The 16,101-nt window shown below is 41.9% G+C and overlaps 1 protein-coding gene across 1 annotated transcript in view; it reads left to right on the top strand.

Annotated features, from left to right (window-relative positions):
- Window positions 1-15,718, top strand: part of CFAP44 (cilia and flagella associated protein 44) — a 46,565-nt gene extending 30,847 nt beyond the window's left edge. Inside the window, exons 22-35 of the mRNA XM_086460545.1 lie at window positions 151-311; window positions 716-884; window positions 1,809-1,986; window positions 5,229-5,732; window positions 7,100-7,303; window positions 7,721-7,916; window positions 8,903-9,013; window positions 10,577-10,707; window positions 11,859-11,975; window positions 12,860-13,061; window positions 13,738-13,898; window positions 14,680-14,814; window positions 15,363-15,535; window positions 15,610-15,718. Of these exons, the coding sequence (XP_086316671.1) occupies window positions 151-311; window positions 716-884; window positions 1,809-1,986; window positions 5,229-5,732; window positions 7,100-7,303; window positions 7,721-7,916; window positions 8,903-9,013; window positions 10,577-10,707; window positions 11,859-11,975; window positions 12,860-13,061; window positions 13,738-13,898; window positions 14,680-14,814; window positions 15,363-15,535; window positions 15,610-15,718 (2,551 nt within the window). The remainder of the gene's footprint in view (window positions 1-150; window positions 312-715; window positions 885-1,808; window positions 1,987-5,228; window positions 5,733-7,099; window positions 7,304-7,720; window positions 7,917-8,902; window positions 9,014-10,576; window positions 10,708-11,858; window positions 11,976-12,859; window positions 13,062-13,737; window positions 13,899-14,679; window positions 14,815-15,362; window positions 15,536-15,609) is intronic.
- Window positions 15,719-16,101: the final 383 nt, after the last annotated feature.

The following is a 16,101-nucleotide window of genomic DNA, read 5'->3' as shown; positions in this document are numbered from 1 at the left end:
CATCACGCCATTACTTACTGACTTGTGAATTTACATGTAATGGTTGTATGTGCAGTAAGTAAACTACATGATTCATGTCCTTTTAGTCAAGGCAAAACGGTAGGTTGTGCCTACTGACATCAGATGGTTTTGTCTAATTTGGCTTTTCAGGTTTCGGGACTCACTGGAATTTGACACTGTTGTTGTTCATGCTATTCAAAGCAATCATCAGATTTCCACCTACAGACTTCTAGCAATGTCTGAGAAACACTACGAAGATAAACAGGCATGGAAAAAAGCAGAAGAAAGGGAGATCGTCACAGAGACAAGGCGTAAGCATAGGGCTAATGGTGACCATTTAAATCTTACCAGTAATATGGTTTCTGTCTTTCATCTCAGTGGTTTTCCTGAGTCCAAGCTAAAGACATTACCTGTACCTAAAGAAATTCTAAAGAAATATAATTGTGGTATACTTTTTCAGTACTTATGTACATAGTAGCATATATACGTAGTTTTTCATGTTTAGGTCAATGTCAGCAATTGTCTGTCAACCCCATGGGTAGAATGTGACTAAGAGTCAAGTCAAAGAACCCAAATACATTCCGAACATCCACAACAGTGGAACTATCCTGATTGACACTGGCTCTACATGAGCTATCCCAGGTGGTTTCCAGTAGTTGGGACTGCACTGTGCTGGATGGTATTTACATCTTCACATGGTTATTTTTTGGTCCAGATGCTAGAATTTTCGAGGGCGAGGCTGAAAAGCTGAAGAAGATGCCAGAGGTCCGAAAGCCAACTATGCGCTATATAGAAAGAAAATATGAGCAAATCAGAAGAATTGTTGAGAAATCTGACAAGGTGCAAGCTAAGATCATGAAGAGGAAGGCAGAGTGGGATGAATTGTGAGTCTTGAACTGGACTCTGTGCCCTTTTAGTTCTGCTACTTGTCTGAGGTCAAGCAATGCTGTTTTAGATGTCATATGGTATTATAATATCTCTGCCTAGTTTTTTATATTCCTAATGTTTATAATTAAAATAGATGAGTTTTCATGTATCTCTGAGTCTCAAGAGAGCATTAAAATCTTTCAGTTAGTTCCTATGGTTCTTCTAAAATATTAAAAAGACTTGAATTCAGCTAGGTAGCTTCATCTTCAGGTAGAGACTAAAAAGGTGTCTAAATCGATCATGACTGAGGGACACCGAGACCACCACAGTCAACTCCGTTAACCCTGCCAGCACCACATAGAGCAGATGCTGTAACAGCTGGGTTAGGTCAGCTGCGCGAACATCATGACCATTATGTGAGTGTTCGTGATATGCCTTCATGCTCCATGCTGGTCTTTATCTTTCAATACTCATGGAAATACAGGAGTTCTTTATTAGGAGATGAATGACAGGGAATCAGACCAATGTGTAGAGTCAGACTACAAGGCTTCTAAGGTTATTAAGTGTTTAACAACATAGAGTAGGATCAGGTATTCTGTGCTACAGGCCCGGTGGAGTGTTGACACGCAGCTCCCTGAGATTGAGAGCAGCATGTGCTTACTAAACCCAGAACTCTGACTGGGTATAGAGGTTTAACCTGTCTCATGGCAGAGCTATGTTATAAGAGTTCTTAGGGGGAAAAAAGTAATCTGATGTTTTCATTCAAATGCGCAAGGCTATTCTTCCCAAAGTAGCCATTCTTTTCTAAAAAAGGTGTGTGATTCTTGATCCCTAGCTCATCTCCCAAGCCTTGCTGCACAAATCAGAAGGTATGAAATGACCCCGCTTGTTCAACTGTATGCTTTCTGTCTTGAAGTTCAGCTTTGTTTTGTACCTACCAGATACAAGAGCAAACCTAGTGATGACTATGAGAATCCCAAAGATGTTGAGGATATCAAAGCAGCACAGGAAAATATGGGATGTTATAACCTGAAGACTGCCACTAACTGCAGAGTCCCTGAACACAAGCATATGAACACTGAGAAGAAGGTGATGCAGCTTACATCCCTGGAAGTGTTGGTATGTAAACTGGTTAATTGATGCGTATATTTCCCCCTTTTGGGAGGAGGGAGGCTAGTCTATTTGTCAGTGAAGAAATTTTTTGAAAGGAAATCAAAGTGGATGTTGGAAAAGGCATTGAAGGACAGACAGTGTTGAATCAGCTCTGGTTACAAATCAGCCTTTCTCTGGTGAACTGTTAGTGCTTCACCAAATACAAACCTGAATCAATCCAGGATAACTCTCAGCTGGCTCTTTACCTTCTCTAGTACTTCAGCAGGAACATCTGTTGTCTTGAATTCTTCAAAAATCTTATCGTCTAGTAACTGGTATGCTTTCCTTAAACCACCTAGCTAAATAACCCATGCCATGAAATACTTGTACAAAACCAGGGATGTGAGCAAGGACAGATGTTTCTAGTGTGGCTTCTTCATATTTGCACTTCAGCATTCACTGCTTCTAGGTACTAAGCATTAGGACCTCCCTGAAAAAACAGGTCTTTTGGAGCCACCTTTCTGTGATAGGACTGCTACAGCTACCACATATCTTTTAACCATAAAGACAGAAGAAACTCAAATGTTGTGCAGTATCTTTGCTGCTTTCCTTGTGACTTCTTTCCCCCATCTTTCTTCTCACAGGAACTCTTTTTCATTTTATTTGGCTGGAGTGCAAAACAGTGACAAATTTCTTTAGCTAAAAGAACAATGAGAATATATATCTATTGAACTTGGAACTGTCTAGTTGCTTTTTTGTAGGAAAGCTTATTTCTTGCCCTGCTTAGTGACAAAGGAGCCTCTTCACTGCATGGTTTATCTTTGTCTGGTGGAGCATAAGTTATACTTTCAGTGGTCCTGAATCTTCTCCAGTCTTATCCTCATGAACTGGTTGCCTAATCTCAGGCACCATGTAGGCTGGGTTGCTTTGATAGCAAGGTCTAAGCATTACAGAAGCAATGCTACAGTCTCAGGGAATTTGAAATGATGCAGCAATCTCATGCGTAGGGTCCAGTGAAGATTGTAGTGCTGATGTTACCAGATACCCAGTGATTAACCTACCTCAGTAGGACAAGCCAATACAAACAAAGGGCTTAGTTGTTGTTGTAAACTCCAGGTTTATACAAATGCAGATTTCCAGTTACTTCAGGTGGCTGGTGTATAGGATTGTTTTATTTTATAAAGATCAGAGAAGTTTCTGCCAAATATATTAATGTTAGATGACATTGTTGATTATTATTTCATGTGAAAAGAGTAAATTAATACAGCATCTCTATCACAGAATGATTGAAGTTGGAAGTCACTTCTGATGGTAATCTAGTCCAAACCATCTGCTCAAGCAGGGCCATCTAGAGCAGGTTGCCCAGGACCATGTCCAGAGGGCTTTTTAATATCTAAGGATGGAGAGGCCACAACCTCACTGGGCGATCTGTGCCAGTGCTTAGTCACCCTCACAGTAAAAAGTGTTTCCTGATGTTCAGAGTGAACTTCCTGTGTTTCAGTTTGTGCCCATCTCCTCTTGCCAGTCACGGGGCACCACTGGAAAGAGCCTGGCTCCACCCTCTTTGCACCCTTCCTTCAGGTACTTGCATGCATTGCTGAGATCTGCCCCCTGTCCTGAGCCTTCTCTTTTCCAGGCTGAAGAGTCCCAGCTCTCTCAGCCTTTCCTCCTGTGAGAGATGCTCCAGTCCCCTCACCGTCTTAGTGGCCTTTCACTTGACTGTCTCCAGTTGTGCCATCTCTTTCTTGTGCTGGGGAGCCCCGAACTGGACACAGCACTCCAGATGTGACCTCACCACTGCTGAGGAGGGATCACCTCTCTCAGCCTGTGGCAGCACTCCCTAATGCAGCCCAGGGTAACGTTAGCCCTCTTTGCCCCAAGGCCACGTTGCTGGCTCATGGTCTGCTTGGTGTCCACCAAGGCCCACAGGATCTTTTCTGCGAAATTAATTTCCAGCCTGGTTGGCCCCCAGCATGTACCAGTGCATGTTCCGCCCAAATGCAGGACTTTGCACTTCCACTTGTTGAACTTCATGAGGTTGCTGTCAGCCCATCTCTCCAGCCTGCCCCTCTGGCTGGCAGTACAACCCTCTGGTGTGTCAGCCGCTCCTCCCAGTTCTGCGCTATCGGCAGACTTGCTGAGGGTACACTTTGCCCCATTGTCCAGATAATTAATGGTGTTGAACAGAATTATTATTACTGAATTCTGGATACAGAATTATTACTGAGGTCTGCCTACAGGCCAAGCAAGATGCAAACAAGTTGTTACAAATACGTTTTGCTGCACTTGGCTGTTTAATTCCCACCTCTGACATCTGATATAAGCGTCACTTTCGAGATTAGTGGATCTTCACCTTGAGTTGGAGAAAAATTCAGCTGATGCCAAAGTTTTCTGAGTTGACTTTGGGACTCTGGACTGGAAGGCCTGGAGAGAAATTGTTTTGGACATCTAGTGGCTTGTATGAAATCCAAAAGCATCTGACAATGTTACTTTCTTGCTTTTAATATCGCTACCTACTATATTTTGAAAATTCAGAACTTTTTTCCACTTCTGACCACCTGCAGTAGCTGTGATTTCAGCTTCATCATCACATATAAAAGACAAGAATTTCATCTGCCTTCCCAAACCTACAGTTATGGAGGACTGCTTCAGTATCTTTGAGGTTGTGAGAGATAGTGGCTTTGTTTCAATAACTATGTCAAAGAAGTCTAGATTTCTGTACAGTGAAGGTCCTCTCAGGTATGCTTCTTTTGTCTTGGGGATGGAAGCTTGCTTTACAAAATACTAAAGGAAATCTAATTTCCTTCTTGTTACTTTATTATTTGTACTATATGCCTGAAAAGAGGGCCATATATCAAAGCTGAGATACTCTCTGTATGTAATGAGCAGCCCAAATGACTAATCCTCTACAACCCACAGCTTATTTTCACAGCCTCTGCTTTCTGCACTGCTTCAACATCTCGTGTCAAGAAACTCACAATCAAGACAGGAGCTGGGAGAATTGGGAAGCCTCGTAGTTTCCCGTCTTACACCTTTGCTATTTGGTGTGAAGGAGAGGAAGAGAGGTGGTTCCAAAGATTTTAAAACCACAGACTGAAAGACAGCTGTTTAAAAATGATAATGTGTGGAGATGGTACAGAAGAGAAAGTTAGTATAGAAAGAAGGGAAGTCAGTATGACAAACCTCTTAACCATTACTTGTGTTGGGAAAGACTGCATACTATGTAAGTGTTCCTGGGGAGTCCTACTAAAATTGTTTTTCCTTTACAGATCCATAAGAGGAAAGTGAATATGAACAAAGAGATAATGTCTTTGCGGGATCTCAAGGTTTCTATTATTGATGAAATCAAGTGTTTAGTGCAAGAATTGAAATCCATACAGGCAGCCTTGGATTTATCAGAACGTCTCCCTCTTCCTCTGATCCCTCAGTTACACCCAGATGAGGTTCCTGAAAAAAAATTTGAGTATGACAGTGCCATCCTCCTGAAATTCAAAGAGGAGCAGGAGGCCAAGGCAAAGCTCCAGGAACAATTGGAAGGGTCCCCCTCATCTCATGCATTTAGGCATGGGTTTGTTCGAGCTCCTTCCATTAAAGAGATTGACCCCATGGTACAGGCTGCAGGTGCACACCCGAGGAAAACAGCATCATCTGCGGTCACAGAGCAGCAAAAGGTTTTTGAGATTGAGAAGGCAGAGCCAACGGAGATGGAACTGGAAATTTTAAAGAGGGAGAAGATAAAAAATCTATACTTGCAGGAGACCTTGATTAAAAAGGTAGGAAATCAAAAGTTATTTTTATCAGATTGAACAATCCCACTGCATCAGAAATAAAACCAAAAAAAACCCTTCCATCTCGGGATTGCCTTTCCGAAGTTCAGGAAAATGCTATCTGGTGCAAATTGACAGTGTAAATCAGTATAATTGCCTAACTGTGACCTGTGTGCTGACAATTGTAACTTGAAAAACAGATCTTGGATTTCTTATTGATTGTTCTATGAAGCTATGAGCCTGGTGACAAAAGACAAGCGAAATGTTAGAGATTACTTGAAAAGTGATGAAGAGTTAAAAAAGGAGCATCACTACAACTTTGTAGATTTGTGATGTTCTCAGCTCTTAAATAACTGTAGTCCTGGCCCATTGGTCTCAAAAATGATTTTGTAGAATTACGGAAAGTACAAAAGACAGTAACCAAAATGCTTAGTCATGGAAAATCTTCTTTAAAAGGCACATCGAAATGGATAAAGCATCTTTAGCCTGGAAAACGGGCAACTGAAAGGGTTGTCGCAGAGGTGATGAAATTATGAATAGCATAGAAAAGGTGAGTGGGAATCATCACTTAAAAGGAGAGATAGCAAATGAAATGGTCATGTAGAAAGCTTGCAATATGCAAATGGAAATAGTTTTTTGTCCAACAATAACTAAGCTTTGGAACTCAGCTTTAGGACACGGGGGAAGCTACAATTTGGTAAAGTCTGGAAGAAAAATCCATTCAAAGCTGCTGAACAAAAACATACTACTTCAAGCTCAGGATGTCCCTAAGTCAGAGTTTAGGAGGGTGCAGGGAGGAGGGTGCCAGAGGTGTACCACTGTTTGCTCTGTTTCTTACCGTCCCTTCTCAACTTTGGCTACTGGCCACTGACTCTTTGGTTTATCCCAACACAGACACCCTTGTGTTCATGTGTGTCAAGGTTTTGAGAGAATATCCAAATGCCGCTGTGACCATCTCATATACATAAGTTAATGTTGGCAGCTGCTAGTACTGATTTAACTGTAAATGTCTAAGGGAGGTGCTGGCAGGTGTTCTGAAAGAAGTCTGTCAAGGCAGAAGACATTATTTATTGCTGCATCTGGGATTGTTACACGAATTACTTCAGGCTACTGTAAAACATTCTCTGAAGAGTGGAGTGGGATGCAGTGAAACATTCCTCTGAAGCCCTGGTGATTCTTTTACTATTGTGCTGAGAATGAAGACACATTTGGGGTTAACTTTGTCTAAGTGCTTCAGTAATCCATAGTAAATAGCATGGGTGAGTCGAATTGGCAGAGAGAATTTATCCTTTCTGCTCCTTTCTCTAGCTTTACATGGTTAGCTTCACTCCTAATACTTTCTGTGTTCCTCATTTGACTCTCTCATGCTCTAGATCAACGCACTAGTGATCAACTTCGATGCTGAACTTCGCCTTCTGCGGCACAAGAAACTGAAGCTGGATGTGCAGATGAAAAGTGCTGACCTGCGCTACATCACATGGTATGAAGAGCTGCTTATCCTGAAGAACCTTGAGAAGCAGGAGAACCTTCTCCAGGGGCGTGTTAACACCCTCATCAGTGAGCAGGAGGCTGCGCAAGTAAGTAGGCCACATGTCTGGATTTAGCAGTACCTCTAATGCATGTCTTGAATCAAAAGCAAGTCATAAAGTAAATGGTGACATCTTTTTGCTTCATTTTAGCACTGATCCGGCATCTAGTGCTAAATTTTGAGAAATGAGAAACTTGATGACCAGCTTAGGATGGTCACTTTTAACTTCCAATAGTTAATCTTTTCATAATCTTAACAGTTGTATTTTAATAGGCACTTGATGCTGTGAAATGAGTGACAAATCGTACACTTAAATTTAAGAACATACTTCTAGGTTTTGCTTGATTGAAGCATGGATTTCAAGAGAGAAAGACAAGTTTTACATTTCCAGCTCTTCACAGATACATCCTGTATACACATATGTGGGTTGTATCTTTTAACTGAAGTAGGTTTTTTGTTTGTTTAGTCAACATTGAACAGCTACCTTGGGCAGATGGAGGACAGGAAGTGTGAGATTGTAAAGCTTCAGGAATGTGAGAAAGCTCTTTATGCCAACTTCCAAGCATCCCTTGGAGAAAACAATGAATTTGCCCATTTTCTGACCAAGGTTCTGAAGAAGAAAATCAAGTGCATGGAAAAAAAAGAAGTAGGAAGAGAAGCAGGTTGGAGATACTGTTCTTTTTGTTTTGTGGATTTGTTACACATATTTCCATGTGGTCAAGTAAATATCTTAATGTAGCTGGAGCTCTGGGTACATGCACCACTGAACTCAGTTCAAAAAAAACATAGATCAGACCTACCCAGATTTGTTTATATATCGACCCACTTTCTGTGGCAGCCATCTTGAACAATAACAATGATGTAATCATTCTCTAACATGACTACATTTGGTCTGATGACAACTCCTGCAATTTACTTCCTGTAAGTCAGTATCGAGGACTGATAATCGGTATGAAGAAGAGGCAAAGCTTTAAGTAGATACTTCCTATGCTGTACCAGTGGGAGCTATGGATAAGTGATTGGTGTGCCACGTTCAAGACACTCTCCTTTAATCTGTCCGTTGACTAATGAGAGATCATAGACCTAATCTGCAATCATCTATTAGTCACAGGGCTAAACATATTATGAAAGGATTTTATTTATCTTAGTGACTCGGGTTTAAACCGTTAAGGCTGGGCAGTCTTATTGAGCTAAAATACTTCTGCTCTCTCTCCCTCTCTGGCTTGGCTTTTGATTTTAAGTGGGACACAATTAGCAAAAAGTGCAGACAACAGTGGTGCTTTTGTGACAGTTTTGTGCTCTGTATTTTGCTTGGCTGGTTAATCTCTGTGGTAGAATGCTAAACCCCCAAGGTTCAAATTCCTAGCACATATAAAGAGAAGAAACATTATTGAAGGAAGTCCCAGAAACGTGCCTGTGTCTGTGCCTTTGGTACTACTATGTGATCCTTCTCCCTCATTTTTTCTCATTTTTTCTTTCTGTGAAATTAGCAGATCAATGCAATAGGCACAAGCTGCCTGGATTCACATGTTACCAGGATGATCTTTCAAGGATTATTGGGACTGTGTTCACCAGGACATTGGCATAGTGCACAGTTAGTGGGACTGGGGGTGTTCTACAAGCCATCAGTACTATCCTTTTCTTCCAGATGAAGACGACGAGAATGGAGAGGAGAATGATGAAAAGTCCAGCTTGGGGATTGATGAAGAAAATTTGGGATTTGAAGATGAAGTCTTTGATGACTCTGTTTGCCCAAAGAGTACCTAAGCCATCATTTCCTTGGGTTGACTACTTGTTTAGCTTTAGGGGCAATAGTGTGTGTTTAAAAAGAAAACACAGAATTTGTCAATATTCATTGCATATTAATGCCCTTAAGGGCCAGACTCCTCCTTAGTGTAGCACTTCTCCCCAGGAAATCTCAGTGAAGATAATAATGAAACTGCTGGTAGTATAGGGTACTCTAATTAAAAAGTTTGGAAAAATAACTCAGCTAAGTGCTAAGAATTAGTTTTGTTCACCATTTCACGTCTGCTTTCTGGAGAGAAAAGATTCCTCTCAGGAGTGGAGGTGGAGCGAGGCTGTAGCTTCTACCTGGAAAGGTGCTGCCTGGTCTGGCTGGATCCCTGTTCAGGGAAGTTCTGCGGGGATCCCACCATGCCGTTAAATTAAGCTCTTTATTACCACCTCGTGGATTTATGCAGCCATTGCCTGTCACTAGGCTGCTCTCTTAAGGGTATCTGAAAAGTCGGGAGCTTTGCTTTGCAAAATCCTATTCATTCAATAAAGGCAAGCAACTTTGCCTCGCTCCCCCTCCTCGCCTTTTTTTTTAATGTATGAGTTTAACTGGCTTAGGGTGGTGGGTTTTTTTAGCAATCGTTGAGTGATATGTCAATGACCATGTAACAACACTGCTTTATTTTCAGTTAGAACTTACCAATAAATTACCCTATCATTTTTTTTTAAAATTGGATTTTAACATCATTTTCACAAATTGAATTTTTGATTAATTCCTCATTCATCTCCTTTTTCAATGAAATGGTGAGAAGAAATGAAGATTTTTTTTACTTTTTATTAAAAAAAAGTCCAAATTACTAATTTAATAGGGAAATTACATGTTGCATTAGCCTCTTCATATTTGTCTCTTTATGTGTCATTTTCTTTGCCTTTATTGGACTTTTTTTTTTTTTTTTTTTTTTTTTTGTCTTAATCATGGCTGCTGATTTGGGCATAATTATGCACTTGATTAATATGACTGAAATCACTGTGTTACAACAGAAATTCACAGATATTCCCTACCATAAAACAAATGAAACGGGTCCTGTGAATCACAGCTTCATTTACAAATAAAGCTATAAATGATTTATGGTTGAACTCGGTGATCTTAAAGGTCTTTTCCAACCTAAATGATTCTATGATCCCTACAGCAAGTTTGTAGTTTCTAGTGAAGGGTGATATGTGTTCACATATTTGAAGATTATACTGTAACACGTATTAATTACTGGGACTGCATTACTTTTACAAAAGCTAACTTTTGAGCACATGGCTTTAATATTGGCTTTGATGCACTTAGTCTTACTTCTGGAAACAAACTGTCTTGGCTGAATGTAAAGAAAAAAAAAGATCCATCCAAGACATTCACCTCCTCATGGAGGAACGTGGCCCATGTGGTTTATGTTTGAGAAAGCTCTAGGGAACCAAGATCTTGGTCTTATTATGGGGAATGCTGGGCAATGTACACAGTAGAAGAAGCTATTAGCTCAAGCCTGTAACTATAGTGCAGTCATAATGAAACAAAGCTATCCTTTGACTCTTTCCTTCTCAGACTGTGATGAGGCACTCTTCCGAAACACCATCCAGCTCCGGCAGAAGCGGTTGGACATTGAGAAAGCTTTGACAGAGGAGAAGAAAGTTGCTGCTAACCTCAGAAAGAAATACAATGCCTTGGCCAAAAAGGTATCATAGTGTTTTCTTCTCAGCAGGCATTGGCTGGCTCTATTACAGTAAAAATGTTGTGCTAGTGAATTTGGTTAAGATTTAAAAACAAAATCCCAGCTCTTTGCGAGGCCTCAATTTGGGTAGAGGTATCTGTGGTTGCACAGAGGCAGCTCAACATAGGCCACCTGTCCTCCTGAAAAGGGTAAATCAAGGTGGTCTGACCTTAGCTGTTCAGAGGCTGGATCCAGATTTTAGGTCCAGTTCCTTCCCAACCGTCTAACGGTCATGCAGCAGCAGAAACTGGATTTTCTGATGCAGACAAAACAGCTGGTGCAGCCTGGCCTATCCTATGCGTATGGGCATGGAGAGATTAAAGAGTAGTTATCCTAACACAAATACAGGTTAAAATAAATGCATAAAAATGCTATTCTTCCATCTATTTCTTTTGCTTTTAGTTATTTTCTTTTGCTCTTTGTCATAGTAATCACTGAATAAACTCTCTTGGTGCAAGTTTTCCTTTTAGCTTTTTTGAGCTCCTGCATTCATCCAGACATTTGATTTATATTAATTAAAAAAAAATCTTAATTTGAAGGGTTATCCGGGATAGAGGGAGGGTTCTGCCAAAATGGCGTTATGAAAGTCTTGCTTTTATTGTGTCTCAAAAATGTTCCATCAAATATGCTTAACTTACAACATTTTTTGTTTAGTTTTTAAAGGCTTTCTAAGTGCCAGCTGCCACATATTCACCCTGGGGTCTGACATTTGAGTCTGAATTGTTTCTTTCTCATGCAGAATCAATAAGCATTTCCAGGCATAACACAATAAAAAAATATCTTGCAGGCTCTGCAGATCTAGAAGTGTTTTAGACTCTAAACAAAGCAGCTGGCTCTTGATACATACAGGGCTTCTCTACTAAGGAGACATTGCTGAGTGTACATGTGTACAGAGGTATCCATAGTAGAATATATGCTTGAATATGTAGATGAGCCTCGTGTTTGCCTATGAAACTCTTCTATCATAGCGTGTAAAAAAAAAAAAAAAAAAAAAAAAAGCCATTTCTTTTCTGTACTACTTTCCCTTTGCATCAGGAACTCTAAGATAGAACCTTGCTGCCTTACACATTTGAGTACTACACGAGTTTTGTTTGTCCACAATTTGTCTTTCTGCAGGCAAAATTAGTGAAAAACAGTCTGGACACTGCAAACAGGGAACTGGAGACCTTTCAGTGTGAAAAGCAGCAGAGACTGAATGAGCTGTATGTAGTTGTGCCTTTGAAACTCCATCAGGTAATTCAAGATGTTGTGCATGCAGGTGCAGAATGCCCTATATACATCTAAACAATGGCATTACTGTTCTTTGAGGCCCTTAGTTCATGCTGCTATTTCCTCTTGGTTTTGGGTTTTTTTTCCTTCTCCTGTACTGGCAGAAAAGAGGTAAGGACAGGCTTGTTGGCCAATTGCTGAAATGTGCATAGTCTTCAAGTGTATTATAGGTTTGGCATGGGATTTTCCTTCAGGTCCATGCCTACTGATATTCTCCTGGAAAAAAACACCCCAAAAAAACGAACCAAAAAAGCCCTCAAACTATTGAAACTAATGGGAGTTTTGCCCAATTCAATAATGGATCGGATGCAATGCATTCATCTGCACAGCTGTTAGCACAGGGATGATAAGTAGAAAATGAGGAGGAAAACTCAAGACAATACTGTTATTTCCTCTGGGCTGAATCTTGTCCTCCGAGAGAGAAGATAGGCCTCTGCCTGTTCTGGCTTATATATCTCCGAGGTAAGCTGAGCTCTCTCCATTTGTTCTATCTCCCTTCCTTCATTAAAAGGTTGGTAATAAAGAAGAAGAGTCTAAGGCCTGACTATGCAATCCTGCAGCTCCCAGATCATTTGTAAGTACGGTTGACAGGGAGTCCCTTACTCCCCCTTTGTTCCAGGTGCCGTAGAAGGGTAGACAGCTTTGTGTGCAGGCAGTCATCACAGCTGCAAGTAGTCTTTGAGCTGTGCTGTGTGGTAGTGATTCCCTGGCCCAAAACGTGAGAGTTGCGCCCCCACTTACTATCGCCTCACTCCTTAGTTCTCTAATGCTCACTCATTCGTTATCCGGAGAGATCACCAGCACCCTTAATAAGTCAAGTCAGCCTTGCTTATGGCTGTTTCTCGCAGGTGGAGTACTTGGTTAATGGGAAGATGCCCAGTGACTTCTCCCAGGCTTTGGTATTTACCAAGCAGTCCTTAGAGTATTTGCAGAAGAGAATTGTGGACCTACGTAATGAAAACATAATGCAGAGAGAGATCTATAAGAAGGCCCAGGAGCAACATAAGCAGCTTGTCCAGGACAAAAAGGAGATGGAGATAAAGATTCGACGTGAGTAAGAGAGACTCTGAATGACACAGCATACTGATGCTCGTTCTGTCCCCCTCACTGGGTGTGGGTAACTTACCAGATGCAAGTCTTTACACTCAGACAGATGTCACAGCTGGTTACTGCAGAAAATAAACCAGAAAGAGCAGATCAAGTGGACTGTTTTGATGAAGTACTAGTAGTTCTCCAGCACTGTAGAGTCATTAGGCTGTGTGAAATAATTTGGGAACTTAGTATAAGGAGAGATGAAACACTGGAAGTCAGGACACACCATTGCTATTTCTGGCTGTAAACCAGAACTGCTAGGAAAAAAGTACTTTCCCCAAAGCTACATAAGCTTTTTTGGCAATTTCCTCCTCTGTGTAATATAAGAAGAATGAAACAAGCCCTATTCAAAACACTTACTTTCCCAAGGACCAAACCCAAAGATGTGTCTAAGCACCACCAAACCTGCAGAGGCCCTATATAGCCTTTGCTGTGGGAGTTGCTTACTAGGACTGGCTTAGAGTGTGGCTTAGTATCCATACAGGCATGGTCCCAGGCAAGGACAAAAGGCAATCTTCAGTTGTGAGCTCCGTGTGGTTGTGTGTGAATTAGACAAAAAGCTGGGAGTAAGGCAGAAATCCTTATTAACCAGTGAAAGACAGTGCTGCCATTTGTGCCATCCCCCTTCTGTTAGAACTGGAAGAGAAGTGCAATCATCTGATGATGAAGAAGTTTGGCCGGCTGGTTGATTTTGAAGCAGTTCAAGCACACTCTGTTAACATACGCATGGAAGAGTTGAAAGTGCAAATAATGGAGAAAGAATATGTGCACTCCCAGGAGCTCAAAGAGTGGGAGGTAAGGAGCAGGAAAAGGAGGAAGATGTATGTGTTAGGAAGATCTGTTAAGGCTTTATTTCCCTGGGGCTGAATCATTACGCTAAAATCTTTTGTGAGCACGTTCACGTTTGGGTTTTTTTCCACTTGTCATTAATAGACCATAACATCCAACTCCAATTTCCTGTCATCATTCCTACCTCTGCTCTAGCTGCTGACACACATCCTATTTTCTCATGGAGGTAGTTGATGATGTTTTTGTTTTACTATCCTCAGATGCATCCTTCTGCTTCAGTCCCTAAGTGAAGTTCTTCCAGAGCGTTTTCCTTTGGTTTTCAGCTGGTATTTGGCACCTCCCGCCTCCTCCCACTGTCCTTGGTGACAAACTCCTTGAGTACAGGGCAGCCCTGGCTCATGCCTGGGATGCCAGTCTGTGCAGTCTGAAAAGTTCCTGTCTCTTTCGGGGGGGCGGCGGCCTAAGGCTCAGCTACTGTGGTGCAAGCAGGCAACACTCTTTATGGTGCCCTTACGGAAGGGCACGTACCGAATGGCTTTCTCTTTCCCATGCTTTTGCCTAACTGCTTTACCTACTTGGGCATCTGCGATAGTTAAAAGCAAACAAAAAAAAAGAAGGACGATGAGGACAGATTGCACTAAAGGTACGGTGGGATCAGGTGGTGTATGCAGGATCAGTCCGTTGTTTACGTCTCTTCTGTGATGCTTACGTTGTGCCTAGCACTTCCTCCCCTCTTCACACTTTTTTGTCCTCTCTCACCCCAGCTCAACCTCTTATATCTTTCTAGGAAAGAATCTCAGACCTGCGGCAGCAGCTAATGAAGCTGACAAAGGAAAACACCAGCAAGCTGCAGCAGCTGAACCAGTTTTGCCTTGAAAAGCAGCAACTTGAAGCGAAGCTGGCTTCACTAAAGAATGATCTGGTAAGCCTTTTAGCCACTGTACTACGTGTAGGTTTGGGACTGTTCAGAAATGGGTAAGGGATCATCATCTGGCCCTCACCAGCTCTCTGGTCTCACACCCAGCTCTGCAGTCGGCAGTTTGGGCTAATGCTGCCTAGTGGCAATGCTGACTGGCTGCTCCGGGTCTTGCAGAGAGGGAGAGGAACGAGCTGATCCTGAAGCAGGCCATACCTTGGCTTCTCTGTAATTTCTTACTTAGCTGCTTCCTGATATTGAACAAACTCATCTTACTTCTAATTAAAAAACGTCTTGCAGCAAGTCAAAGTGATATGGAAACAGCCAAATGAATTAAAGTGGGGTTTTTGCTCTGTATTAGGGAATAAGGCAGCCACCTGCGACAGTGAGTCCAAGTTAGTGGTCCCTCACTCTGACTTCCAAGTAGCTCTGCCTGACAAGTGAAGTCATGAAGCTGTCTTGCCTCTTGGAAAGCCTCACTTTACCTTTGAAATAAATTTCCACCGTTCGGTCTCCTGTGCTTTATAGGAGCTATTTTCTTCCTCTCCTTACAGGGACTAGAATTTCAGGGCACCCGACCTACTGACATCAAAGAGAAGGCCAGGCTGGAGTCACGGCTCAAGCATAGGGCTCGTGACGCAGCCCTCCTGAGAGAAGAAATCAATTTTCTAAGCAGAAAAGGGGGCTGCTTAAGAGAAGAACTTCCTCTCCTTAGCAGAAAAGATGGGTGCCTCTTTCTACAACCCTCATCACCACAGGACTCTGAGACACCAACTGAATCATTCCCTGTTCTTGCACCAGAAATGGCAACTACCAGTCCAAGTGGCCCTTAAAAATGGACATGGTTAACTGTGGCAGTAGTCATGGCCGGAAGCGTGACAGGAATGGCTTTGGCTATGCAGGGGTTTAGTTGTTTCCCTTACCAAAATATGACTGTAGCGACAGACCTAGGGAAAAAAAAAAAAGTGCAAATACACCCAGTGCATGCTGTTGTCAGTCCATTGCAGAGGTTTGCACTGGGCACATGCTCTGTGTGTGTGGGTGTACATCTGCTCTTCAAACAAGTGGCTGTTGAGGGCTCAACATGAGAGTTTCTATTACTCAAAAATGGTAAAAGAGGCCTGCCTTAAGGGTGTGTCTTATTTTTTTGAACATGCTAGCAGCAATGGCAGATTTCTGCTAACCGAGTGAGCTAGAGTCAATGTAAAAAGAGAAGGGAAGTGCTATTTGTTTGGAGAAAGCAAAGGGACTCTTCTCCTCGGGGCCTGCAGTGCTCAGATGGGTATGGAGCCA

Source organism: Leptosomus discolor, chromosome 1, assembly GCF_034619465.1.
Source record: "Leptosomus discolor isolate bLepDis1 chromosome 1, bLepDis1.hap2, whole genome shotgun sequence".
Taxonomy (NCBI): domain Eukaryota; kingdom Metazoa; phylum Chordata; class Aves; order Leptosomiformes; family Leptosomidae; genus Leptosomus; species Leptosomus discolor.
Note: the sequence above shows the minus strand (reverse complement) of the source record. Positions and strands in the feature narration are given on the sequence as shown.